The 27,431-nt window shown below is 35.5% G+C and overlaps 1 protein-coding gene across 4 annotated transcripts in view; it reads left to right on the top strand.

Moving 5' to 3' along the window:
• Window positions 1-21,760, top strand: part of TSC22D2 (TSC22 domain family member 2) — a 48,323-nt gene extending 26,563 nt beyond the window's left edge. For 2 of the 4 annotated variants that reach the window (XM_087430397.1, XM_087430396.1), the window contains 2 exons: window positions 18,502-18,553; window positions 20,053-21,760. In XM_087430397.1, the coding sequence (XP_087286523.1) occupies window positions 18,502-18,553; window positions 20,053-20,313 (313 nt within the window). In that variant the 3' untranslated portion in view covers window positions 20,314-21,760. Of the gene's footprint in view, window positions 1-1,401; window positions 1,466-18,501; window positions 18,555-20,052 lie in introns of those variants that run through there. The other 2 variants (XR_015552137.1, XR_015552136.1) reach the window with 2 other exon arrangements.
• The last annotated feature ends 5,671 nt before the right edge of the window (window positions 21,761-27,431 follow it).

The raw sequence follows: 27,431 nt of genomic DNA, 5'->3' as shown, positions 1-27,431 counted from the left end.
ACACAGCTGTATTTTGTAGGACTCTTAGAATAATACAGTTTAGATTAGGATGAGATCTCAATCTTCAGTCTGAAGATTATCATATTTTGCAGATGAAGAAAAAGAACCTGGGTTAAGTAATATTTCCAAGGTCATACAGTTGTAGAAAATTAATATTTTCATTATGGTGCACATATTCTGCAAGTCTATGAAAGATTATTTGAAGTTATCATCTATAATTTTATTTATTTATTTATTTATTTTTGCCCCAAAGCCCCAGTAGGTAGTTGTATGTCATAGTTGCACATCCTTCTAGTTGTTGTATGTGGGACGCGGCCTCAGCATGGCCGGAGAAGCAGTGTGTCGGTGTGCGCCCGGGATCCGAACCCGGGCCGCCAGCAGCGGAGCACGCGCACTTAACTGCTAAGCCACGGGGCTGGCCCTGAAGTTATCATCTAAACAGGCTACCATATCTATTTCTGATTTTATCTTAACCAGAGATATGTTATTCTCTCCCTTACATGCATGCACACACATACTCACAAGCATTCTATCTTTTGAATAATATTCTAAAGTGTTTCTGATATGGTATTCTGATATGGCGTCCCTTATAGTTTTTGGATTTTTTTTTCATTTTCTACAATAAATCTACAAAACTTTGGTAATTGGGAAAATAATTTCTAATTTCTTTAGTGTAGGACATCCATATTTGGTAGTCAGTGGATGGGCTTCAGGGGATCGTGAACCTGAAGAATTTTGGATAGAACTTCATCTGTGTTCAGTTTTTAGTGAAAGATTCAGAGCATTCGTCAGATTTTCAAAAACAGTTAACATTGCTAGTGAATGTTTGTGTCTAAGGGACAAGCCTTGTTAGACACCCAAATATGTGACTTAAAGAAATTTTTAGTGAGTACTCTAAATCTGTAACTCTTACTGATATATATTCAAGGCTGGTTTATTCTAAGTGACCATTAGACTAATGGAACAAATCAGAGCCTAGCTGCTTTTAGCTTAAGGATTTCATACTGTCAATCTCTATGCTCAAGGGTTGATTGGATTTCTTCACAAAGTAGTTGTTTTTTTGCTACTGAGTGGTTAATGTGTGTCAGGGGCTGTCCTAAGTATTTTTGGCATGTTATCTTGTTTAATTTTCACAACAGCCATATCATATAGATACTATCAATATCCTCAGTTTACAGAGAACAAAACTGAAAGCTTACAGAGATTAAGTAACTTGCTCAGATCACGTAGCCATTAAATGGTGGAGCTAGGATTCAAATCTAGCTTTCTAACTGGAACCTGGGCTCTCAGTTGGTATGCTGGTATGCAGAGTAACCCTGGAAAACTTGAAGGATAAGTTAAGGGAGAATTTTATATTGTATGAAGATGTGAATATGTACGTTTGCTTTCCTTTGAACTTAGGTAGCAATGGGTCATCCTCCGTTATAAAACCATCTTTTAAAGCATTTGCCAAAAAATGAATTTGGTAAGTTGCTTACTATCTAAAATTAAGTATTTATTGCATTAGAAAATAACCTCTGTCTAAATTTAATGCTTATGATTATAAGCAAATATGTTATGTATGTATGTATTAGAAAAGTTTTAGTACTTAGTAGAATAGTACTATACTAAGTATAACCATTGAGTAACTTACCCTTTAATATTTAGGATTTATAAATAGCAAACACTGGGAAGCAGTTTAAAAAACTCCTTTGAACTGGAAATGTTTCTTGGGGGAGGGGGATGAATCACATGTAAAACTACCTACTAAGGGCTACGTCAGAGTTTCCCATTTGCCCTTAGTTATCAATAATTCTATTAAGAAACCTCCTTTATGTCTACTTTTAAAACACTTATGTAGCAAAATTTATTTTTTGGATACATGGATTTCTGTATTGAGCACCTACTTTGTGAAAATCCTTTTGGTTGGTTAAATTTTATTCTCAGATGAGCTCCAAGGTTATTAATTATAACCTTTTCCTTATTTTGAAGTGTTTATAATGAAGTTCCCATGTCTAAATATGGCTTAAAGTTAAATCCACAATAATAGTACTGCTTGAAACAAAAACAAGTAAAACCATAAGAATTTGTTTACTCTTCAGTTAAATTAAAATAGTCTGCAGATCAAGTGTAAACTTAATTTCTTCAGTACCGCAGTTAAAAATGTACAAACAACTTGATAGGTCATCAGAATATGAGAATCCTGTCTTAAAAGACTTCTTTTTTTTTCTTTTTTTTTTTTTTTATTTATTGCCCCCAAAGCCCCAGTAGATAGTTGTATGTCACAGCTGCACACCCTTCTAGTCGCTGTATGTGGGACTCGGCCCCAGGATGGACAGAGAAGTGGTGCCTCGATGCGCCCCCGGGATCCGAACCCGGGCCGCCAGCATCGCAGCGCACGCACTTAACCACCAAGCCACAGGGCCGGCCTTAAAAGACTTCTTTTAGATAATGTATTTGTACCCCAGCTTCTTCAGTAGTAATATATTTACCTTTTCAAAATTAAAATTATGGGAAGTTTGAGAAATAGAATAAGAATAGTCACACGTAATCCAAGTTTTTAACACAATTCCTGTCTCAGTGTTTGCATATTCCCTTCCAGACTTTGAGTACATATGCATGGATATTAATAGTTGCAATCATGGTTAAGTAGCTTTTAAATAGTTTTTAGTGTTCCAAATATTTGTCCATTTTTACAAAGCTAATACTAATATGTCATAGGTTTTGAATTTTAAACTGATATTTTGACATCTATGATACCAGCCCTTCCAGGTTTTCTTCCTACCTTTCTGGTTGTTTCTTCTCAGTTCCCTTGGTAGGCTTTTCCTTTGTATTTGTCCTTTTAAGTATTATTGGTATCCTCAAGATGCTGTCCAGACTCTTCTCTCATCTTAATTAGGCTAAGAGCATACAGATGGCTTTGGGTGTCATCTCTATGCTGTAGGAAGCCATCCATATGCTCTAGGCACTCAAACTTGTTGCCTAGGCATCTCTCCTTACATTCACACTTCCCTGATCTCTCATAGCCAGTTCATCACAAAGTACTGCCATGTCTACCTTCTGAGCATTTCTTCAGCCTATTCGTCTCTCATCCTCATTCAGGGCACAATCCTTTCTTATGTGGAAATGCAACAACCTTCTAACTCTTCTTCATTATTTGAGTTTTCTAATATGGCTAACTGTGCCTACTGTTCTTTTTACATGGAACATTTTCGTATGAGTGTCCTTTTCTTCTCCACCCAGCTGTGGTACTTCTACTACACATTCTTTCCTGGCTCGAGATCTTGATTATGTGCCCCCAAAACACCCTCTAAAATCTTGCCCTGTCTTAGCATGTATCACAGCTCTAGCTTATCTATCTCCTGCACTAACCTGTGAACTCATAAATTTTGGGATTATGTTTATTTGTTTTTGTATCCCCATAATCAGCATCTGATAAATGTTTAAGTACATTAAAATCCCTCTGGAATGTGGCATCACAAAATTTGGTATATGGAAAGAATGTTAAAAATTACTGTATACAGTTAGAGGCAAAAGTCAGATGTGGAAACCGGGTCACCCAACTTCTAAGTCAGTATTCCTTGTGTATTTCATGATATTTAGATTTTGGCCGCTATATCTTGCTCATACAAATTATTAAGTGTTTACCGTGTGCCAGACACTGATACATTATCTCACTGAATCCTGTATGCTGGTCCTATTATTATCCTTTAGAGAGGCTAAATAAATTGTGTGAAGTCATATCATAAAAGTGATGAAGTTGGGATTCAGACCTGGGTATGACTCCAAAGCCAAAGCCCTTTTATTCACCACACCACCTCTGAGTTTATCTTCTGAGTTTAGAATTAACACATCTGAATTGGAAGGGAATTTAGTGGTCATTTATTCCAACCCCTGTCTCATGCTTGAATCATGTCTACAACATACCTTCCAAATTGTCTTCTAGCCTTTGAACACCTCCAGTGATGTTTATCTTGGCACCCTGTTCTTTCTTTTTCCATTTCATGTTTAAACCTTTTGTAAACCCTTCCTGTAAAATAGAGAATCTAAAATGTGAAGCAGAAAAATAAGATGATTGCCATCACATAAAGCATTTAGTAAAGAGATTAGGTTCATGTAAAAATATAAGCTGCACTACAGATTTTGTGGAAACATTGAACTGAGAACATTCTCTAATTAGTTCTGTGTTTTCATAGCTGCCATAATCAAGAATATAGGTCCCAGTTCATGGCTATAAGCCATCGGTGTTAGCACAAACGTAGTTCTAAAGTTCTTTTTCAAAAATGGATAAGGAGACATTGCTTAGCATCTTAGAGATCACAAGGATGTTTTCCTACTTCATAATTATTGATTCTAGTGATGATGCAAGGATTTCACAGGTCTCCTTTATATGTGCTTTGATCTACCAATGTAAAAAGAGTGAAGTACGTCTGAATTTCTTCAGACTCCTGGATCTAGTTTGCTTAGAACTTCCCCTTATTCATGGGGCATGCTTAAAGGCATGGCAGTTTGAATTGTCTTCATCTAACCTGACCAAACCAGCAAGACTTTGGCCTCCTCTTTCTAACTTCAGGGTAGCTTTTGGTTTCTTTCACTTCTTCCCTATAGATTCAATTCTTGTTGTCTATAGAGAATGATTTTGGGCAATTGAGAGAACCCACAGATGGATGTTTATACAATTAAGCCTTTGACTAGGTTACAAAATGATTTCTCCCTAAATCCATGATTCTAATGTAAAAAGATCTTTGTCAAGGTTTTTATCCAAAAGATCATTAAGAGTTTTTAAAGTCCAGTTTATTTTCCACAAGTCTTCTATGACTTTGTCATCACCGTGATCAGGAACTGCTAAGTTTCACTGTCCTAATTTTGTCAGAAGTAACTTGAAAATCTGTGGAGCTCTAGCTTTTCTATTCCTCAGACTTAAACAGTTTTTCTCCTTAACTTCAGTTGCCTATACTATATAGAAACTGCTAAACTTCTTCCTCCCCAGTAACAACCAGACACAAGGAACATCACAGAAAAGTTGATTGACTTTTTATTAAAGCTATCTTTGTCAGAGAGAAAACAGCTTCTGAGGAGGTCTGCCCATTTTTACTGTGTTCCAGTGACACCCTTCTGATTAGTTTCTAATAGTTTAAATAGCTGGTTAATTTCTTAGTTCTTTTTCCTGGCATGATAAGCCCAACATAAGTTCATCCTGAACTTATAAAATATAATTAGTAATATATTAAATACTATAAGTTTTATTCCACCTTTTTCTCCAATTAAATGTTTAATATCAGTTGTATGCAGAGTGTTGTAATAAGACCTTTGAGATGGACACAGTTCCTACCTTTAAGGTTTAATTCAAGGGAGAAGAACATTCAAAGACAAAGCAAAATTGTTTGAGGAAGAATTAGAGGCGTCCTGGGGCCTGTTGACAAGAAAGGAAGAGAGCAAAGAGAATTGTTGGTGAAGCATCCCCTTTCAGAGGATACTCTTATCTCTAGAATCTAAATTGATGTAACAAATTTCAGGTCATGTTGTAAGTCTAAATTCGACATTAAAAGATTTTACACAAATTGATGTGTACAAACTATTGTGAAGTTCTGTCATTTACCATATCTATATTATAGAATTGCTACTGCCTAGAAGAATTCAAGGACATGGATCTAGATTTAAATGAGAAACAGTTCTCGGTTAAAAACTTTTTGTCACTGAAAATGTACTTATTTGAGTACAGTTTTGCTTGAGCAAAAAAACTTTATAACTGTTTAGATTTTATAGTAGTGCTGCTCTGTACTTTTCTGTATTGTCCTCTGTACTTTTCTGTGTTGTCCTCCACCAGAATCCCTTTTTGAATTAGATAATTCTAAAGCAGTGATTCTCAACTAGAGTAATATGTGGTTTAGAAGCAAAGCAACACTTTATCCTACTCTTTTTATTTGTTTTTAGTGATATTTATTGTTGCAATTTCATATAAAATTAAAGGAAGACATGGGACCATTTTTAGTTAAGCACTTTTTTGGAAATTTTTATGTTGAATTAAATTCAGTTATATGTCAATGGGCTTTGGAAAAATTTCCCACAGTAAGTTAAGATTATTTTTATTCTAAATGATGAAACATTGAGATTCTATAGAGGATCAGTTATTAATGTTCAATCCACAGGATGCTGGATGTAAGTTTAAATCTCAAGTCACACAATTTTTATTAGCATATATTTTGTGACTGCATTAAATCTTTAACATTTGACTGAGTACAAAGAAATCAAGTAAATGTTAAGGCATAACTAGGATTATTTCATTCTTTGGGTGAGACATAAATACAAAGGCTGTTTCTTAATACTAATCATAATTGATTTTTATTCATACCTCACTGTTTCAGTTGTCAAGATACACTGGGATAGTAGACCTTATACAGTGTCAAAGTCCAAATTGATCCAAACAGTAGAAGAAACTGATTTTTTTAAATGTTTACTATTATTACAAGTCTTGTATAATCCTCACAGCAATCTTTAAGATAGGTACAATCATGACCCATTTTACAGATGAGGAAACTGGTTTCAGTATATTCACTTGCTAGGATCACTCCTCTAGTGACTAGTGGAGTTGGGATTTAAAACCAGCTTATCTAATTCTAAAGCCTGAGCTCTTAAGCCACTTTATTATTCTTTGAGAATTCAGCCTTTTATTTAGGTAGCTTCTAAGAGGTAAGCTGTCTTACCCCCAGAATGAAGTAGAGAGTGAAAAAAAGTTAAGCCAAGTGGTAGTAAACTGATAACCTAGACAACTTTAACTCTTCAGGGCATTTATATTCACAGTACTTTCTTTATATTTGTTGAAGATGAGCAGTTTAATTTTTTGCTCAAACCTAAGCCAATCTAAATTTTTAAAACCTCCCAAATGCAAGACATTCATTGATTAAAAGTAAAATAGGCCATATTTTTTCCCTGATACAATATTCTCTTTATTTTATTAAGGAGTGATGACCCTGCTTAGTGCTGCCCATTTAGTCTAAATCAGAATGAAGCACTGTCTCTTTAAAAACCTCATGATACTCTTAGTTTTATTTTCTGGGTTTATCCCCATTTTGAAACAGTTCCTTGATAACCTCCATTTTTATTTATTATTATCCCTGTCCTTTGGAGACAGATTAGGAAGGGACATAAAGTAGGAAAGAAAGATTAGTTAATAACCTAGGAACAGAAGCTGAGTTTTGCTCAGGTAATCCTAGTGGCTAGCCTAGTATAATTTTATTTGTCCAATATGTTGTCCATAGAATTATGCTTTTTCTATAAAGGTATTTTATTTTAAATAATATCTCTGCACCTCAAGAAGGCCTCAAGAAGAGACAAATTGAGGCCATTCAATAGAAGTAATTAGCTTTCCCAAGAAGGGTAGTTTCTTCTCAAGCCTATCTTCCATAACTCTTCACACATTGGTGTTCTCCAATGTTTTGGCCCATTTGTCTTCTCACTGTTTAAGCACGCTCATCTCTCAAGAATTGGAGCTACTTACCACATTCTGACAACTCTCAAATCTAGACTTCTAGGCCGGAGATTACTCTATAGAGTTGTACACACCTATTTCCAGCAACCTTCTTTCTAAATTTCTCCACCAGGATTATATCCCAGATGTCTCAAAATTTAACAGTCCCAAGTGAAACTTAAATTTCTCATTTTCTTCACTTTATTCCCAGGTTCCTCTGTCACTCACTCCCCACCTCTCAAAAAATCTAACCTTCCTGTGACACATTACCATCTCCCTACTCCTACTTGCTCCAAGCTAAGCACTCCAGTCATCCTTGGCATTTTCTTCGTCTTAGGTGAGTCCCTTTCCTGTATCATCCCTCTAGTCTCTCACAGATTCTCTGTGCTTCAATTGTAGAGACTTATTTCATTTTACTTTGCTTAAGGCCTGTGAACTAAGCATTTTGCAGTGTCCTGCTATCCTCCTTGCTTGCTTTGGTAGCTCTTTTTTCCAAGACCCATCTTGTATATTACCAGGTTTCCTTCTCACCGACTCCCCTACACACACACACACGCACACACACGTATACACAAACCCACATTTGAGTGGTTACACTAAGTTCCGTAAAAGTCTTTGAAACTAAATGAAGGAAAAAAAGCCCAATGAGAGTAAATTGCCTCGGGACACAGCACATCTGAGGTGAGGCCAACCTGCAGTGTGTACTTGCTAATTCCACATCTAGTGATCTTTCCGTTGATGGACACTGTCAAACTTTGTATTCTTCCAACCAATGTTCAGTAAGTGTCGGGCACTGTGCAGAGGAGACAGATTGGAATTTAGCATTTTTTACAGAGTATCACCTAGACAGATAAATGTTACTGAGATTTGGCTACATAGGAAATAAGAGGCAAAGTTTGTTTAGGATTTATGATCTGTTGCCTCCAAAGGAATTTGGATTACCTAGATGTATGAATTAGTTATTTGGCAGCAAGAACATATGGCAAGTTTAGTTTCAGACTAAAAATGAGAAATGAGATTAAGGAATATTTCCCCAACTATTTGTTGTGAGTTTAGTGAAAATGATAGCATTATCCGTGTCCATTAGATACCAGGGACTGCTTGGAAAAAGTCAATTTTGCCATTAAGTGTAGGAAGTGGCTTTGGGGGTGATCCAGTACAGCCACTTCATGTTATGGCTAGAGAAAGAGGCCCCAGAGTCAAAGTAGCAAGTGATGTAATTAGGACTCGAATTCCAAGTGTACAATTTGTGAATCCAGGCTTCTACAGCATATGAATTCTTTAGTAGGTGGCTGCCAGCTGTGTGGTAGATTCTGTATAACACATAGAGCTTTATCTGGTAGGAGAGAGATGCAGTTGTTAAAATATAGCCTAAGTGCCATAAGGGTAGTGTGGGGCATGACTTACTATACTACTTCTGGAAGGGTTAGAGAAGCCTTTACAGAAGAGAAAATATTTGAGATGAAAGCTGGAAAAGAATGGTAGCATTTCTACTGAAGTCTTTAGAGTGAGAAACAGTATGAGCCAAGAGAGTGAGTGAATCATGGATGGTCTCAAGGAGTTGAGGATATATCTAGTTTAAAAGTTGAGCAGGCATTTGGAATGGGGGGAAGAATGTAAAGGTTAGCGTTAGAAATAAATTAGTAAGCTAGTTTCTGATTTTTTTTTTCCTTTGGCCCATTTTTATGTCATTGCTGAAGAATTCTGAATTAATTTTAGAAATGTTAGATGAATTTAGCTATATAAAAAGGTTGTTTTTATAATAGGCCCACTGCTGGGTGAAAATTTATTCAGTGCTTATTGGTCTCTGAAGTGAAACACATATGTTAGAGTTTTATGTTTTTGTTTTTATTTCCTTTGACATTCTTTTCTATCATGTTCTTTCTCCAGTTTTGTTCATTTTCATATGCTTACAGTATGAAAATTTCCTTAGGTGGTGAAAATGCTATTATTTCCTCATAATCAAAGGGAAGGAATGCTATTGTTAACCTTTTAAAGGAGAATTGACCTTTACTACAAAATGGCTGTTAAACATAGTCTTTTTCCCTGGAAGGCTTTTTCTTAATCTTTATACTTTTCCTAACACAAACTCTTATATGTTTTTAATGTCTCCATTCCTATTAAGAATTTTTATTGAATTTCTCCTTTTTTTCTCTTTTTTTTTTGCTGGGGAAGATTTGCCTGAACTAACATTCATTGCTAATCTTCCTCACTTTGTATGTGAGCCTCTGCCACTGACAGACTAGTGGTGTAGGTCCACCCCCAGGATCCAAACCCCCAAACCCAGACTGCCAAAGCGGAGTGCACCGAGCCTAACCACTATGCCACGGGGCTGGCCCTGAATTTCTCCTTTTCTATTTCAATTTTGTACTTTTTAGGAAAGATAGTCCTTAAAATCAGTATTGAAAAACATCAATCTTTTACTAGATTAAGATATACTTCAATCATTAAATTCTCATGTTTTTAGAAATTGGTTAACCATCAGCTTCTATCCCAGCAGACTAAAGGAATGGCTTTAGAATATCTAGAAAGAATATATGGAACTACATCCTTGTCAGGTATTCTGAGCTAGACATCAATTGCCAAAATTTGAAATCCTTTTTAGTCCCCCTCTCTTTTTTTACTTTTAGGTGCTAGTGTACATCTCAGTCTAGGTAATTGTCAGTTAAATACTGTTTTTGCAGTGTCAGGAAGTAAATTAAAGTAGCCAGGTCTATAGTGTCAAATTTTTAATTTGGGCTTAAGCCCCTTGTATCCTTCACTCCCCAGTAATGAATTATGCTGTCATCAAATTACGTATTGCTGCTCTGTAAACAGTACAATGAAATCTCTTTCAAGAGTGCCTGCTCTAAATGTAAGCACTCCAACATTGGAGAAAATGCCACCACCCTCCCACCCCTTTCTCACACCCTTTCTTTTTTCAGTCTGACTCAGGGGAAGGAAATAACTTTTTTCGTTGTCAAACCTTGTGTAATGTTAGTCTAATAAGAAATAACTAGCTAGTGCATAGGCTCATTTATCTTAAGTAGATGTGATTCCGTGTTCTTATAACATTTAAGTATTTAACTTGAAATAATAGAATACTAATTAAACTTTCTTAGTTTATTTGCAATGTTTGGATTGTAATGGTAAAATTGCTGTGCATATTTCACTTTTGTATCAGTCTCCAGTTTTTCCAGACTACATTTACATCTTCCATCTTGAGTGTTTTTTAACAGAATTTAGTTCAGCTAGTTTTTATATTGTTTAATTTTTAGAGTGGCTCTACACAAAAAAAAACTTTATATCAGAATTTTACTACAAAATACTAAAATAATTACCCCCAAATATTATAACTTGGAAATGTAAAGAGATCTGGGGAAAAAAGGTAAAGTTAGTATTAATCTCATCTATATCTTCTTTGGAATGCATTTTTAATGTAACATTTTTATATGTAGCCTGTTGTATCAGATATGTTTATCACAGACTTTTACTGTTTACTTACCAGAATCACTTTGAACAGAAATAACTATATTGGAAGTTATTAACATTATTTACACCATATTTTTAAATGATTATAATTCACCCTAAGTCAAGGAAATAAATTTTACAACTCACAAATATGACTTATTGATTGTTTCATATGTTGAACATGGTATCTTATCTTCCAGAATGAAATAGTTCCTAAAGAAAGTGGAGTTGTTAGTTTCTCTTCCCTCCTTTCTCCCTTTCCTGTTTCTTGTCTGCCATTTATTTGTCTTGAGTTCATACCATACAGAGTAATAATTCCTTTATGAGTCATTTTATTTTGCAATGTGTTTTTCAGTATTCTCCAAAGTGCAATGAAAGTCTTACTTCTATCCCTGTCCCACATGGTCCTGCCTTCCCAAACAGATAACCACTTTCTTAGTCTGTGTTTGTGTATCCTTTCTGTTTCTTTATGCATATACAAGCAAATACAATATATATTATCTCCCCCTTCACACAAATGATAGTATACACACATCTGTACTTTTATTTATTTTTATTTTTTTGTGAGGAAGATCAGCCCTGAGCTAACATCCATGCTAATCCTCCTCTTTTTGCTGAGGAAGACCGGCTCTGAGCTAACGTCTATTGCCAATCCTCCTCCTTTTTTTTCCCCAAAGCCCCAGTAGATAGTTGTATGTCATAGTTGCACATCCTTCTGGTTGCTGTACGTGGGACGCGGCCTCAGCATGGCCGGAGAAGCGGTGCGTCGGTGCGCGCCCGGGATCCGAACCCAGGACGCCAGTAGTGGAGCGCATGCGCTTAACCACTAAGCCACAGGGCCGGCCCTGCACACATTTGTACTTTTAAAGATCTCCAGGATACATTGTTCCCGTCTCAGTAAACAGAAAAGTATCTTCATGGGTTCTTTTTTTTTTTAATAGATGGGTAATATTCATTGAATGGATGGCCATACCACGATTTATTTAACCAGTTCCCTGTTGGTAGAAGCCTTGCTGTTATAAACAGTGCTGTAATGAATAGGCTTATAAATATATTATTTCCTTTGTATGTAAAACTATCTTTGGGATAAATTCCCAGATGTTGGATTGCTGACCTAAAGAGTAAAATAGAGAAAGAGAGAGTGTGTGTGTGTGTAAAATTGTTAGATATATATCAAATTGCTCTTTATAAGGGTTATACCATTATACTCGTACCAACACTGTATGAGAAGACCCATTCTCCCACAGCCTCACTAACAGTGTATTAAAATTTAATATGTTTGCTATTTAGGGAGATGGTATTATAGTTTTAATCCGTATTTTTATTATGATGAGATCTCGAGTACTTTTTTTCATGTCTTGTGAACTGTACACGTGAATTCTACACATTTTTCTGTTGGGCTTCTAGTCTTGTAGATTTCTAGAAGTACATTATATTTTAGGGAAATTATTGAAGAAGTTTTTTAACTTTTATTTTGAAATAATTATAGATTCATAAGAAGTTGCAAAAAAAGTACAGAGAGGTCTCAGGTACCTTCACTGAGTCCCCTGAATGGTAGCATCTTGCATGATCCAAAGGCTGGAAGTTGACATTGGTACAATCCACAGCCTGTATCCTTTTTTCCTCTTTTTAAATATTCTTTTCTGGCCAGGATTTTGACCTAAAATTAATTAGATGAATGTAAAATATGCTGAAGGCATTGGTGAGCAAGGTTTTTGTAGATGCTAAAAACAAATATCAGTCTTTATATAAATGTGTAGCCGGATTTTTAATAGTTCTTTGGTAAAGGCTTTTTTCGCACCATTGTGAGACTGGTTACTTGAGAAAATAATATTGTAGCCATTTTACCTGCTTGCTTAGCAGGAATAATAGCTTTTATCATCCACAAAAAATCACTTATTTTGTGTTAATATTAAAAATCTCCATGAGGCATTTTTGTGAGTTTTTTAATCATGAAATTAAACAGATTATTTGTTTTTACATTGGTAGAACTTAACGGTCAACAACAAGAGTACATAAAATGTTTAGTTCTTAGCTTAATTTACTATCAACTTTAATAGTTTTGTTCTTAACCACAGAGGTTTGCATTTGGCCAGAGATTAAGTCTACGTGAATTTTATCTATTTAGGCTCTTTTTTGGAAGAAGGATTATTATTTGCTCTGAAATTAAATGTTAAGCTGTAAATATTTTTTAAATTCCTCTTACAGAAGAGTGATGGATTTTTTTTTTCTGTTACACCTCCACAGGCTTGCTGAGTTACAGATTCATTAGATTTATTTTTTTGGCAATCAGTGGCTTAATGGTTTCTTTCTAAAAAACAAAACATGCGTTTCTTAGAAAAGAGGCAAAATGTTACCCAGGTTAGAATTAATGCATTTTAGTAGTAATGATGTTATTATAGAGCTTATTGTGGAAGGTTGTGGGTAGAGGGGGTACAAAGATTGTAAGTGATGTACTGGAAACAGTACATGATTCCTGAGGACTGACCGCCAAGAAATATTATAGCTTCTGCTGTGAGTTTATGAAGAATCATTTTTATCTGGTTTGGGTAGGGAGGCTTGTACACAAGTATATCAGATTTGCTAACTCAATCAAATAAATTTGTTCTTATTACAAAAGATTTGCTTTTGTAATTTGGGGGATTCCTGTAGTGGGTTTTTAATTGTGATTGTGAGTCAACACAGAAAGTTAGAAGGGTCTTTGAGTAAAGCAAGATAATTTTTTTTTACAGTGTTCTGCATACAGATACATACAATTTTAAGATATTCTCAGCTTTTCTAAACCAAAAGAACATTTTAGTTCTTAATAAGTACACTGTCCTTGCTGTCTAAAGATCACTGAGCAAGTGCCTTTTTTAAGAAGTTACCTTCCTTGTTCTCGGAGCTGAACCTCTTCTAGGAATGTGCTAGATAAGATAAATGGCATGTTATGAACATAGGTTAATCTCTGGATCCATGCTTATGGTTTCACAACTAGCGTTTGGTGCTTAGTTAAAGCACTCTTCATAATATACACAACTCCGTATTTCTTTTAGTTCATTATAGGTAGTTGCTTTCTTCCTTTCACAGTCTTACTTTTATGGTAGAAAAAGCACGTGTTTTGACATTAATTAGGTCTAGGTTTGAATCCTGTTCCTAGCATTGTGTCTTTGAGTAAGTTACTTGGCCTCAGTTTCCTTAACTATAAAATGAGCATGTTGCTCAGGCGTGTAGTAAGGTGTGCCTGCCGTGTAGTGGGAGTCATTTAAGGGTTCTTTTCCTCTACCTTGTTGCTTTGTTAATTAGCATTTGTATTGAGGGGAGAACAGAAGAAAGGCAAAGTAGTCAAAATGTAAGAGAGAAGAGATTTGCAATATTTGTATTTTAAACAAGTAGCCGTGACTCGTTTAATTAGGATTATAAGATAAGGAAAAAATTGATTTCTCATAAAGAGATTTTTTTTTTAATGTGAGATCAAGTTAGCCTAACTTTGCCTTCGTTGATTTTAATTTTTGATTTTAATTTTTAGAGAGGAAAGACTGGGGATGATTTGTGCAAAGTTGCTGAGCTGAGAACATAGATGAAGTGGTTAGCCTATTAAGAAGGATGAAAATGCAGGGAACTTGTGAAGCTAGAGGTTCATATATGGCCTCTTGTCTTCTCAGTGAGGTTACAGGTGATCTACTGCGATAAAAGTAAGGAGGCCTGGGAAGAAAAGCTGTGCTGGGGAGCCAAGCTGTCTTGCTAGAGCGTTGATACTTTGAGTTTTACTTTCCCTGTGAATATGATTGTAATTTACTTTATTTAAACACTAAATTCAAGCTCATTTAGATCTTTTGGGGGCCACAATTCCAGTAAATAAAAATTCATCATATAAAAAGTAATATAGTCATTCATGTTGTCTTTTTTCCACAGTTCTATATTTCTATCCATTCCCTCCATACCCACAATTTTTAATTCATCTAGTAAATGCTAATCAAGGTATGGTTTTATTCTAAAAGAGTGATCCATAGTAAACAAAGTTTCTTTCTTTTTAAAAATTATCCTTTGCCTTTATATAGCCCTTATAGTTTACCAGAATAGCTACAAAGTCTTAGGGGGGGCAGCCTTCCCTTAAGAAACTTAAGTTCGGAAACTGGTTAACCGTCAAGTTATAGTGTGGTGACTGCAATAATAAAAAAAGAAAATAAGGCATAATACTATAACATTAGGTCAAGAAAGCAAACGAAGGAAAATTACTCATTCTACTTAAGTTTATCTTTCTCATTTTAAAAGTGAGCGTGAAGCCCAAACCACTATGTTGACTTGGAACACAACAGAAAACAACTCGTTACCCTCGTTGAAATCTTCTTAAACCATGGTCTGGGATCTTGAAATGGAATACCTTCTTATTTGCTTATTTAAGACTACCATCTTGGTATCTTTATTGTAAATCAGGCTATTTAAAGCAGTGGTTCTCAAACTTTAGTTTCTATCAGAATCACCTGGAGGATAGATTTCTTTGGTCCCACCTCAAGAGTATCTAATTCAGTAGGTCTGGAGTGGACCCAAATATTTACACTTCCTAACAAGTTACCAGGTGATGCTGATGGTCCAGGGACTGTACTTTGAGAACTACTAATTTATTCAAACTCAAAAATTTTTAATGGCTTCCTAGTATGAACCAGTAGTTGTTTCAAATCTAATTACTATCATATTGACTCTTCCAGTATGCCTTTGAGCTCCTTTGTGCCAAGCACTGTGTTCACTTCTTCACAGTGGTGAAGAAGATAAGGAACCTGTCTCATAGGAGTTTTATGAATTGGGGCATAGAATCCTTATTTTGGATGGAAAAAAATGAGGTCTAGAAAGGTTAGGTAATTTCCCAGAATTCACGCATTGAATATATGGAGAGGCCAGAATTTGCTCTTCTGCTTTCCTGGTTATGCACTATAAAAAGTTTGTGAAGGGTAGTGGACCACGGGAGGGGTGGAGTAATTGGTTCTACCTCAGGATATCAGAAGGCATCACAGGAGAGATGGCACTGGAGCATCTTAAGGAAGACAGCCAGATGAATTGAAACTTCAAGCACTGCCAGCTGAGGGAGAGTTTCTGCAAAGCCATGGAAACCTGAGAGAACATATGTTCCACAGACTGCAAATAGTTCTGTAAGACCATAAGACAATAGGCCTGATGGAGTATGAGAGGGAAGGAGACCATAGAAGGCAGAGGTCAAGGCCATGAAGGGTTTTGTATATCATGCTGAGAAGTTTTTAAAATAGAGTTAGGTTTTTTATCTTTCTCTTATAACTTTCATCTCTGTAAACCAGTGGTTCTCAAATTATGGTCTGTCAGGCAGCAGGATCAGCATCATCTGGAAACTTGTTAGAAATGCAAATTCCTGGGCCTCACCTCAGACCTACTGAATCAGAAACTGAAGTGGAGCCTCCTATCTATGTTTGAACAAGACCTCCAGATGACTGGTGCATGCTAAAGTTTGAGAACCACTACAGTAAGTTATAGAATTCTTGAATAACAGCCTTCAAAATAGCCAAAGGTCCCTATAGTGATAGTAATTGTATCGGTAACTGGTTTAATTCTGTAGAAGTACAGTACTTAACAAAATTGAAATATTAGTACCTTTTAAGGGACACATATCTTCAACATGATCCGTTTATGCTTTGCAAACCTATTCCTCTGTTGCTGTAAAAGAGGTCTGAGTCAGGACTAGAGTTTATTGGATCGGCAAAGAATAGCATGCAAATTATTGTTCCTTAGCTAAGGGGATGGTTTGGAAACTTACTGATTTTATTTTAATTATCAAAAAAATAAAGCAGTAACCTTTTTTTAAGGGTTTGGGGTTTACTTGTTTTTTGTTTTGGTTGCTTGTTAATATATAAAACTGGTGTTAAAGTTAGCATTTAAGGTGTTCTGTTTAAAACAGATGTGTTGAAAGAATTGAATGTATTTAAGTAATGAAATGACTAAAACTAATTCAGTGTGTCCTTGAGATAGAAATAAAAAATGTAGAGAGTATGATCAAGGATTTTCAGGCAAACTTTAAATGCCTGTCACAATCTTTTTTGCCAAATTGTGGCCAATATTTAGTGAATATATATCCACATAGTGTCTGGACTGAACTTTATACTGAAGCCTTATGAGCTATATAGTTGTTCTGTAGTTTATAGTTACATATATAGCCGTACTTTGTACAGCTCTATACAGGCATTTAAAGCCTAACACGTATAAGTATTTATTGATGGTCTGTACAGAAGCGCCTTTTCATCTTAGAAATAATAGTAGCAAAAAGTGAAGTAGTATGCTGTAATTAATGTGGTTAATGCTCAGATAAGTGAGCTTAGTGTTTTCTATGTATTGATTCAGAGTTTCAAGGATTTAGAAGTGGAAAGTCTCTTGAGGCATTGACACCAACCCCTTCATTTTACAGATGAGGAAACTGAAGCCCAGGGAAGTTAAATAGTTGATTTGCTGATGGTCACACAGATAGTGAGTAGCAGAACGAAGATTCTAAACAGATCTACTTGGATTACAGTATAAAAGGCCACTACGGCCACTACATTAGGATATTTCTGAGCCTCAATCTGATAGAACATTGAGGGTCCACATAATCTACAGTAAAATAGTCTTACAGATGTATTAGCACCTAAATTTTCCTAGGTGGAGTATACTTTATGAAGAGTATTAAAGTTTTGTATAAAAATTGTTCAGAGACTAAAGTATCAGATTTGTCTTTACAAGAAAACCTAATAACTGTTCTAAAGTTCTTCAAATGCTACGAAAACACCAAGAAAAGGATATAGATCCTCTCTACTCTTATTATTTTAGTTTATACATGGGAGAATATAAACTGCTAAAGATGACCATTATTCATCCTTCTTTGTCATTATCATACAAATGCTAAGGTGATATTTGAACTTGAGATGTACTTACCAGCTAGATTACTTCCAATTATTTCCAGGAAAAACTGGTCTAAATCACATACCTTAGTAGGTGATTTTTGCCAGCTAGTAACCTACAGTCAAAGCCTGAAGGTCTGCCAGAATGTTGAGTTCCTTGCTAATCGACCCTGCAAGTACTGTATGTCCAGAAGCCCTCTGAACCATTTTAGAAGCCAGTTCTAAACATTTAAAAACCAAATATTAAATATAAACTCTATAGAAGAAAAGTCATTTGAATTTTAATGCAAACCACTAGAATTTCCACATGAAAGGCAATTAGAATATATAGTTGGTAAATGAAGTTTGAGATGTGGAGAGGGTACTGGTAAATGAAGTTTAAGAGATGTGGAGAGGGTACTGCTCATTCGAAGTGTGTCTTTTTAAGTTCATCAAATTAAGAACTCCTGAATAGAATTGGGAGTTGCTCTTAAAGTAGCATATGTATGTCATAGGCAAATTAGAATTGTTGGAACTACAAAGGATTTTTAAAAGTCATTTATTTACTGAGATGTTCTTTTTCAAAATGAGAGCTCTGAGTACTGAAGTTGTGAGAATAGACTTAATAAGCTATTTTAAATTACTATTTTTCATTTTAAGTAAAACACAAATGTTTTTAAGTATTTTAAGAGTTGGAAGGGAGGTTACATTTTTTAGAATAATTTAATGAAATATTCTAATTTTTTCCAGTGCATCTGGGGGAGGTGGTGTAGCCATTGACAACAAAATAGAACAAGCAATGGTAAGTAGACGTTTATAATCCTCTCATGTCATAGACTGTTGGTTGTATGAAGCACTTGGTTTTGATCGATTCTAAGAAACAAACACCTAATTTCTTTAAACCAAGATGACCCAAGTATATTTTTTGATAATGAGATATAGTTGGAGTCGCTAGGACATTGAGAATTTTTTGTCTAGAAATACCAAGGGAGTAAATATGTCCCCCATTTGAACATCTCACATTTCATGCATTACCATTGGTAAGAGCCATTTTGTGGGGCATACATAATTAAAATGCATAATGTTCCCCCAAAATATTTCAGCATCAAAAATAGTTTAGAGACAAAAGAGTATTAAAATGAAAACTTCAGCTGGAAACCTTTGTCATTCTTTGGTCACTTACAGATACTATTTTACTCAGCTTTAATAAATAGACTTGTTTCTTTTGATTCTGTTTCTGATTTCTGCTATTTCTATCATTTTTTTGTTCCTTTAAAGGTATTCTGTTCATATTATACAAAATATTTTGATTCAAGTTTATTAAAACTGCAGAATGGGGGCTGGCCCTGTGGCACAGTGGTTAAGTTCAGCAGGCTCCCCTTCAGCAGCCCGGTTTTGCAGGTTCAGATCCCAGCCACAGACCTACACCGCTCGTCAGCCATGCTGAGGCAGCGACCCACATACAAAATAGAGGAAGATGGGCACAGATGTTAGCTCAGGGCCAATCTTCCTCACCAAAAAAAAAAAAAGATGTTTATAAAATTGTTTCTAACTGCACTGTTTGTTAATGGCCACAGTCTGGAAGCAATACAGATGTTTATCCATGGTGGAATAAAGAGTTGCATGTTCATACAATGGGGTATTATACAGCAATGAAAATGAACGAACTAAGCTTAGCAACAACATGGGAGAATCTGTTAGTCATACTGTTGAGTGATAGAAGGAAGTTACAAAAGAATATGATTTAATTTATCTAACATTAAAAACATACAAAATTAAATAACATGTTGTTTTAGGATTCAAATATGGTTAAATAAATTTTTTTTAAAAACTATAGAAAGGCTATAAATAAGGACCATTAGTCTCAAACTGTTTTTTAAAAAATCCTAAGGTTTTAAAGTAGGAAATTTCAGGTCATTTTCTCTCTTAAAGCAGTACTATAACTAGTTTAATATCAGACAGTTTAATATCCTTGTTCTCTTGGTCTGACATCTAACCCTGTGATTTTAAACTTTCTTTTGAATTCTAAGCTTATAATTGACAACTTAAAGAATGAGTATTATTGGAAATCACTCCAAACTTGGAAAAGAAAATCCTGGGCTTGCTGCCCTGCTGGGGAACTGATTTTTTCCACCTCATCTCGCTTAGCACCAGCCAAGATACAGTAGAAACATTAAAAGCAAGAGCAGGAAAAGTAATGTCAAAACACCTGATGTTGATAAGGCACCAGGTAGGCTAGAACCGAAGAGCAGCACCTTTCCCTTTCACACTTTTTGACATTCCTAATTTTGTTTTTCACAGGATCTGGTGAAAAGCCATTTGATGTATGCAGTAAGAGAAGAAGTGGAAGTTCTAAAGGAACAAATAAAAGAATTAGTTGAAAGAAACTCTTTACTTGAACGAGAAAATGCACTGTTAAAATCTCTTTCAAACAATGATCAATTATCCCAACTCCCAGCCCAACAGGCCAATCCTGGTAGCACTTCTCAACAGCAAGCAGTGATAGCACAGCCTCCGCAGCCAACGCAACCTCCACAGCAGCCGAATGTCTCCTCAGCATAAAGCTTTCTTGCCTCATTAAGACAAAACTGAAAGCAATCTATCCTTGTGTGCCACTGGTGTTCTTTCCACTTTATATGAAAGCAAGTAGCCATGCTTTGGTTGTGTGTTTGGCCTTTTCAGTATTAGACAATCATTCTACAGAGCTTTTCCTCTCTTTGAGATGTCATGCAGCACTATTGATATCCAGTTCTATGTCATCAGTACACAAGGAGAATAATAGATGGGGTTTATTAAAGGGAGCAAAGTCTGCATTTTACCTGGTGCACATGAGTGAGGTCTTTGAAGAGCTTTGGTGGCTCTCCCATGTTTCCTATTACCCATGGATTTACCCTGAGCCTTCCTATCACATTATAAATAACAGTTCATCTAAAGAGCCACTTTTCTTTGAATATCAGTAACATTTGCCTATATAAGTTTTCATTTATTTGTGTTTTATTTATTACAGGGCTGCTATTTTCATAATGTACATGAACAATGTCACAGAACTTTTTAAATTTTTTTGAATAATTATAAATATCAGTAAAGGAATTGAAAGACAGGATTGCATTTAATAGATAAAACGTTTAGGCAATAATTGAACAAAAGAATCCTGGCATATTTCTAACACTAATGGCAATTGACCTTCGGTATTTATTTTCAGTAGTAAAGACCCAGCTTGAATGTAAATTTTGTATAGTGTAAGTATGAAGAACATAGTGCAACTGTACAGGTAGTCACCAGTTATTGTGATATAATAAATAATTGGGCTATTTTGATGAAGAAAACTTTGTTCATTTGTTTCTACTTTCTAATAGAGAAATTGCCACGATTCCTCTGCTTTTTGACATTTCGTATGACTTTTTTTTCGGGTGGGAATAAAAAGCTGTGAAATTGTTCAACCTACTTTGTAACCAAAGAAGCAAAGCTGTGTAATGGAGTTTTTTTTATAATGCACATTCTTTATGTATTTTTATTTAGTGTTTTCTCAGTCACAGTTTTCTTTGCTGTCTAGCATGATCTGCATGACCTATAATCTTTGAACCACTTTCGTACCTCATGTTTTTATCCAGCACTCTTATTGTAATACGTACTAGTCTGTGAACAATGTCAAATGAAAAAGAACGAACAGGTAGTATGGTGGAGCTGAGCTAGTGTACTATACGCTAGTTGTTAAAAAAAAAAAAAAAAATGAAGTGAGCCATCTTTTGTTCATTTAAAATGGTGTTTTGAATTTCGTATGCAGAAAACGTTTTGTTACATTGCAGATTTTAATGTATTTAATAAATGCAACATGCAGATTAAGTGCAGTGTATACTGAGTATTTAAATTAAAATGTACATTTCATAAATACAGTTTCAAGAGAAAGCATCATTTTGTGTATACTAACACGTTAAGTGTATGTCAGAAATTGATGTATAAATATATATTTTAACACATTTTCTGAAATTAAACTGCAGTTTTGTTGAAATATTTGGCTCTATATGTGTTCAAAACTTAATTTGATTAGATTTGTATTTTCACAGTTCAAAATATTCCTTAAATGAAAACCTATGTTATTAATGACTTAATGATAGTGCGTAAATTTTCAAAGTAAAATAATTTAAAGAATGCAAGAATGGTGAGCAATATTTGTACTCAATATTCATATTATGTCAATGACATTTAAGTAGGAAATCCTTGTCTACCAAAACTTTTACTTGAATTCAGAAAGGTGCCTGTAGAAATTAACATGCTCTGTATCTATAGCTAGCTAGCTAATCAGGAGTTAATGAGAACCAGTAGTTCTCTGTGTTAAAAGAGGATCAAGAAGTGTTCTTTATCTATTTAAAATAAAAATCAGATTAGCCACAAACTAAATGCATAAAATTGGAGTGTACATGGAATTACCAAATATGTTATGTTCTAGTTGTGCTGCAGGATATATTGTTCAATATAAACAAAATTTTAATGTTAGTGAATAATATTACAAATAACTAAAGGAACTAAGTACATAGGCTTGAAGAAGCAACGCTACGATGTGGAGTGAGATTAATAGAACCACCACAGCTGAGATAGAAAGTGCAACTTCCATGTTGGAATGTTAACCACAAGGCTCACTGGTGTGCCCCTCAAGTGCAAACAGTATGAATACAGGTGGAGAAAAACTATATTAGAAAAGGTTGGGATTTTTGTAAAATATAAATTTTGGTTCTGGGCATAGAAAAACACTTTATAAACACAAAAATAATAGTCACAAAGGAAATGGTTAGTATGTTTAAAATGGTAATTAAAAGCAACTATTACTACTTTTACATTTTAAAATCACAATAGAAGGAAAAAACATGGATAGTTCACAGAAGAAATAAAAGACAGTTTCTAAAGGTTGAACCTCTAGTAATGTAAGAAATGCAGGTTAATATTTATAACAAATTGTTATGTGTCTTTTAAATAGCAGGACCTAATGTAGAAAGACAAACTTTCCTTTGTACTTCTAGAAAGTAATTTGGCAATATGTATCAAGAGCCTTAAATATTAATAACTTGCCAGTTTAATGAGAAGATACTCAACTCATGGTGCAATGTTCAAAAAATGCAAAATTATAATAGTGCCTGTCCTCTGCTCTCCCATCCCCCCCTCCTTCCCTTGGCACCCAACCTCTACCTGGAGACACCCCCCAAAATAGCTGTGAAAGGAAGCCTTTACATCCAAATGTACTCCCATGAGGCCACCCCACTCCAAAGTCAGGAACAAACTTAAGGGTAGGAAAGCTATTGTGCTTTTTAACATCAGATGTACTGTATTTGGAAACAACATCAAGCATTCCCCAAATTGATCAGTTTGTTTAGAATTGTAAGTAAATTTCAGCTTTACCTCGGAGATTTAGGGTCTTCTGCTCCACATAGCTGGGATGTTAATTTATCAAGATGCCAGTTTTTGGACACAGTCTTACAGGAATGCCATCTGTAATGTTCTCAGTGCCATGCCCATAGACCAAGATGCCACATAAGTTTTCTGTTGGTTTACTTTAGCCAACTGGAAAATCATAGGTAGAAAATTTTGTTTCTGATGTGGCAGTGTGTCTGCAATACAAACCTAACTTTCCCCAAAGAAAATTCATTTTAGTTACAGTGTGATTTTACAGCTTGCTACACCCCCCCCCAAAAGGCTGTGAGGTATTAAGTATGCAGTTGCTTTAACTTGTAATTCTAAGTGCAAAATAGCTGGATATTTCCAATTCTATTTCCAATGTTCTGAGCTAAGTAGACGTATTAAGACAAGAATGCTTTACCATCAAGCCCCCAGTGATGGATAATCACAACTGTCATTATTCACAAAGAATTGTCACAGGTCAGAGATTATAGTATATCTCCCAAGTTCAAAATTGTGGTCACTCCTGGACCTTTAACAAGAGGTGGTGGGGGAGTCCTTAAAATTAGAGTAAGCAAAATACCTATTCTTCATGGAAATTTATCTTTGTACAACCAGAAATAGCTAATTTTCTGGAAATGAATTTTTAAGATGATCTGAAGTCATATTTTTTTAATAGGAAGCTTTATAGCTCAGTGGCAGGCACTTTGTGACATGACTCAATTCTCTTCAATAATCCTGTTAAAAGGACAAAGCCCAGGTCTCAAGATTCACAGTTTAATTGAGGATATAGACAAATCAATAGATAAAGTGCAGTAATAAAGACTTGTTTTTATATATAGTCAAGGATGGCTTTGTCAGGGAAGGTTTCCTCAAAGAGGTAACACTTGAGTCTTGAAGGTCCCAAGAGTGAAAAACAGTGCTCAGAGGCTTAAGGGAGAGCGTCAACAAAGCTCCTCAGGTAGCCACAGACTTGTTCATAGGAGGCAGGCAGGCAGTGACTGCCTCACCCACTTTAGGAGTTTGGCGTCTATTCAGAAAGCAAGAATGATTTATTGAATGATTTTGAGCAGTAGGATGGTGATCAAATTTGCACTTCAGAAAAATGAATCACTCCAGTGGCAGATAGGAGGTAGATTGAGGGGCTGAAACTGGAAGCTGAGAAATAATTTAGGAGGGACAAGAATCCAGAAAAGAAATGCTGAATAGGCAAAATTACACAGGCAGTCTTGTGTTGCTCATGAAGGGAGTCTGTCTTGGGTCTTTCTGTGCCATTTTTCTCTCCACAATGAATACTCCATTCCCAACATCCCAACAGTGCCTGTTCTTTTTGCTCCAAGGAAAGATCAGAGAGCCCCAATCTTAGCAAGTTTGAGTTAGACTTTTTCTTCCAACAGCCACATCTGTCTATAAAATGCAAGTCTTTGTTTCCCTTTAAAAAATTTCAAGAATTTAGCAGAAGAGTCAGGGGATAGAGGAGCCTTGGCTGTCACTTTATGCTTCTATGTAAATTCAGCCCTAAAGATAAACTAAATTTAGTCCTTTTATGGTGATTAGGATTAGAAGCATGAGTCCAAAGCCTGTGCCTCAGAGCTATCTCTTCCTCCACAGAAAGGATAACATGGGTTCTGACCCTGTTGTAGATACTGACAGCCCAAGTCAGAATAGGTTTTGCTAGGCTTCAACCTTTCGTTCTTTGACACACTTCAACTCAGAAGACTTCCTTCTTCCCTGTAAGACCCCTGCCTAAGCAAAATTGGGCCTTTTCTCCCATCTCCTCCTGCCCAAGCCTAGTAACCCATGTTTCTATTTTCTAGCATTAATAATAGTTTATTAATTAGTCACATATTTGCAGCCTATTTACCCTTTTCGACATTCCAGAATGCATCCCTGTTTCATATATTTCTATGGCAGGTCACAGAATTTCTATAGCAAGTTCTTTTCTTTGAATGCATGTATTCCCTTTGTCAGTGGAGGGATTACTGTACAAGTGCTTCGTAATGATGTCCTTAGTGGGCTGCAGCTGGTGCGACACGCTGTGTTCACAGATGAAAAATGCTAATAACTGAGGCACTATACAAAGCAGGTTAAAGGTCATGGCCATTCTTTTTTTTTTAACAGAATCATAATAAATAAAAGTAAGACAGCCTTTTAGGATTGGTAATGGTAAAGTAAGAAGCTGATATTTTGCACTGCCTGGCACAGTCTACTTGGTCATAGAATTTGTTCAACATACCTAGATAGTGTGTTAGCTTTATTTTTCCTTCTCTTAACCAGGGAAACGGATAGATTAGGCAGTTTTGGGAATTTCCCCATGGTCTGATGTCATGGATTGAGCTATAAAGCAGAGCATCTAAGTTTATGGACTAAGACATTACCCACAGAAGCCAAAGTTAGCCCTTTGAAAGAGGGAAGGAAAAGATGTACTAATTTAGAACATAAAAATAACTGAATTTTAAAACAAGGCAAATGCCACACTTCTTTCCCATAAAAAAGTTGAGTTTTCCTTTTCCTTTCATTCTTTTGCATGCCTGAGATATTTCTAAATAATTGTCAAGTATTCTTGCCCACTGCAACCGAAAATGTTTTCCAGATCACAGTTCTTGCTGTCATTTTACAGGCAAGCAACGCATCTAAAGATAGATCATACCTGAAGAAGTGCACGGCCAACAAGGGAACGTTTTCCCCACACTTGGGCATGAAATAATATCAGGTCAGTGTGTAAGTCTAGTGTCCTATGAAAAAATACATATAGTTTAATCAGGAGGCAAATGGACAGAAAAAGATAAATGTGTAACTTTGTAAATCCCCTAAAGTGAAGGTTTTGTTTTTGAGATGTTTGGGTTTTATTTTTTATTTTATAGAAACATTGTTGAAATGCAATTCAATTCTATTTCAATTCAGGTGCTGCTCCCTGTCCTAGATATTTGGGGATAGACAGATAAATGGGGCATGATTTGTGCACTCCAAGAACTCATAGTCCAACGTAGAAGTCAAAGCTAATGTGCCACCGTGTTTATTCAAAATGAATGTCATCGTTTGGGGGCCTCACGTCATCTGTTGAGTGAAAGACATGTAAGTCAACAGTCATAATGCCATGCCACGTGAAACCCTTTGACATTGTCAGGAAACAACTTTACATCACCAAAAAGCTTTAACATCAAATAATACTTTTTTAGAAAGAGAGGACGTGGTGAAAAGCCTCCTTTCTCTACCTTGAGCCTGAGGTATCCCCTAAAAAAGAGGAGCTAATCTGAGAGAGAAGTTTACACACTTTTTTAATACTCTAAGTTTGTAGATAATGAAACTGATTTAAATCGAACTCATCTAGAATCGTATTTGTGTGTCTTGAATTATATCATCTAGTGTCTCATAAGCAACACACTCGTTATCTTGGCTGACAAAATCAGCTACCATTCAATGAACCAAGTTAAGAATAACTCAGGTGCCTGATGCCAAAAATAAATCTGATAGAGCTGAGAATCCAGAAATAAACACAAATATATACTGAGTAAATGATGACATTTCAAATCACTAGAGGAAGAATGGATTATTCAAAAAATAGTACTGGGACGACATAACCGCTTGGGAAAAAAATAAATTTAGATCTCTAACTCACAAAAATTAATTCAGCTAGACTAGCAGTGAGTCTTGTGTGTTCTGGTCACACATCTTTTTTAGAAATCTCCCTGTGAAAACTCACATAAGCAAAAGTTGTACAAATAGGTTATGAAAGAATGCCCAACCTCAGCAAAATAAGGGACATGCACATTAAGACACAAGAAACTATCTCAGATCCAATTGGCAAATATTTAAAATATATATAAATCAAGAGCTGGTAAGGATGAGGGAAAATCCTACGTTGCTGGTGAGCATATAAATTGGCACGGCCTCTTTTGAAGGCAATTGAGTGGTATCCATTAAAATTTAAAATTCGCATGCCTTGTGACCCAACAATTCCACTTTTTAATGAAACACACTCTACGCACTTGTGTTCACAAGGTGGCTTGTACAATGATTTCAACTGCATCTTTGTTTATAATAGTTTAAAACTGGAAAAACCAAAATACCCATCAAGAGGGTGGAGCCTCGTATACATTATAAAATACAAGCATCAAGGAAAAAGAATGCGAGTCCTACATGTGCTGACGTGGAAAGATCTCTAAGATACAACGTAAAATTTTTTTAAAGTTTGGGGAAAAATTGAAAGACAATACATGTAAAACACACGATAGTATTGATATGAAAACACATGCCACACACATTCACACACACTGTATAGTGTACTGCTT

Source organism: Ceratotherium simum, chromosome 5, assembly GCF_057802395.1.
Source record: "Ceratotherium simum simum isolate JZ-2026a chromosome 5, ASM5780239v1, whole genome shotgun sequence".
In the NCBI taxonomy this organism is placed as follows: domain Eukaryota; kingdom Metazoa; phylum Chordata; class Mammalia; order Perissodactyla; family Rhinocerotidae; genus Ceratotherium; species Ceratotherium simum.
The sequence above is the reverse complement of the archived record's forward strand: the minus strand, read 5'-3'. Positions and strand labels throughout refer to the sequence as shown.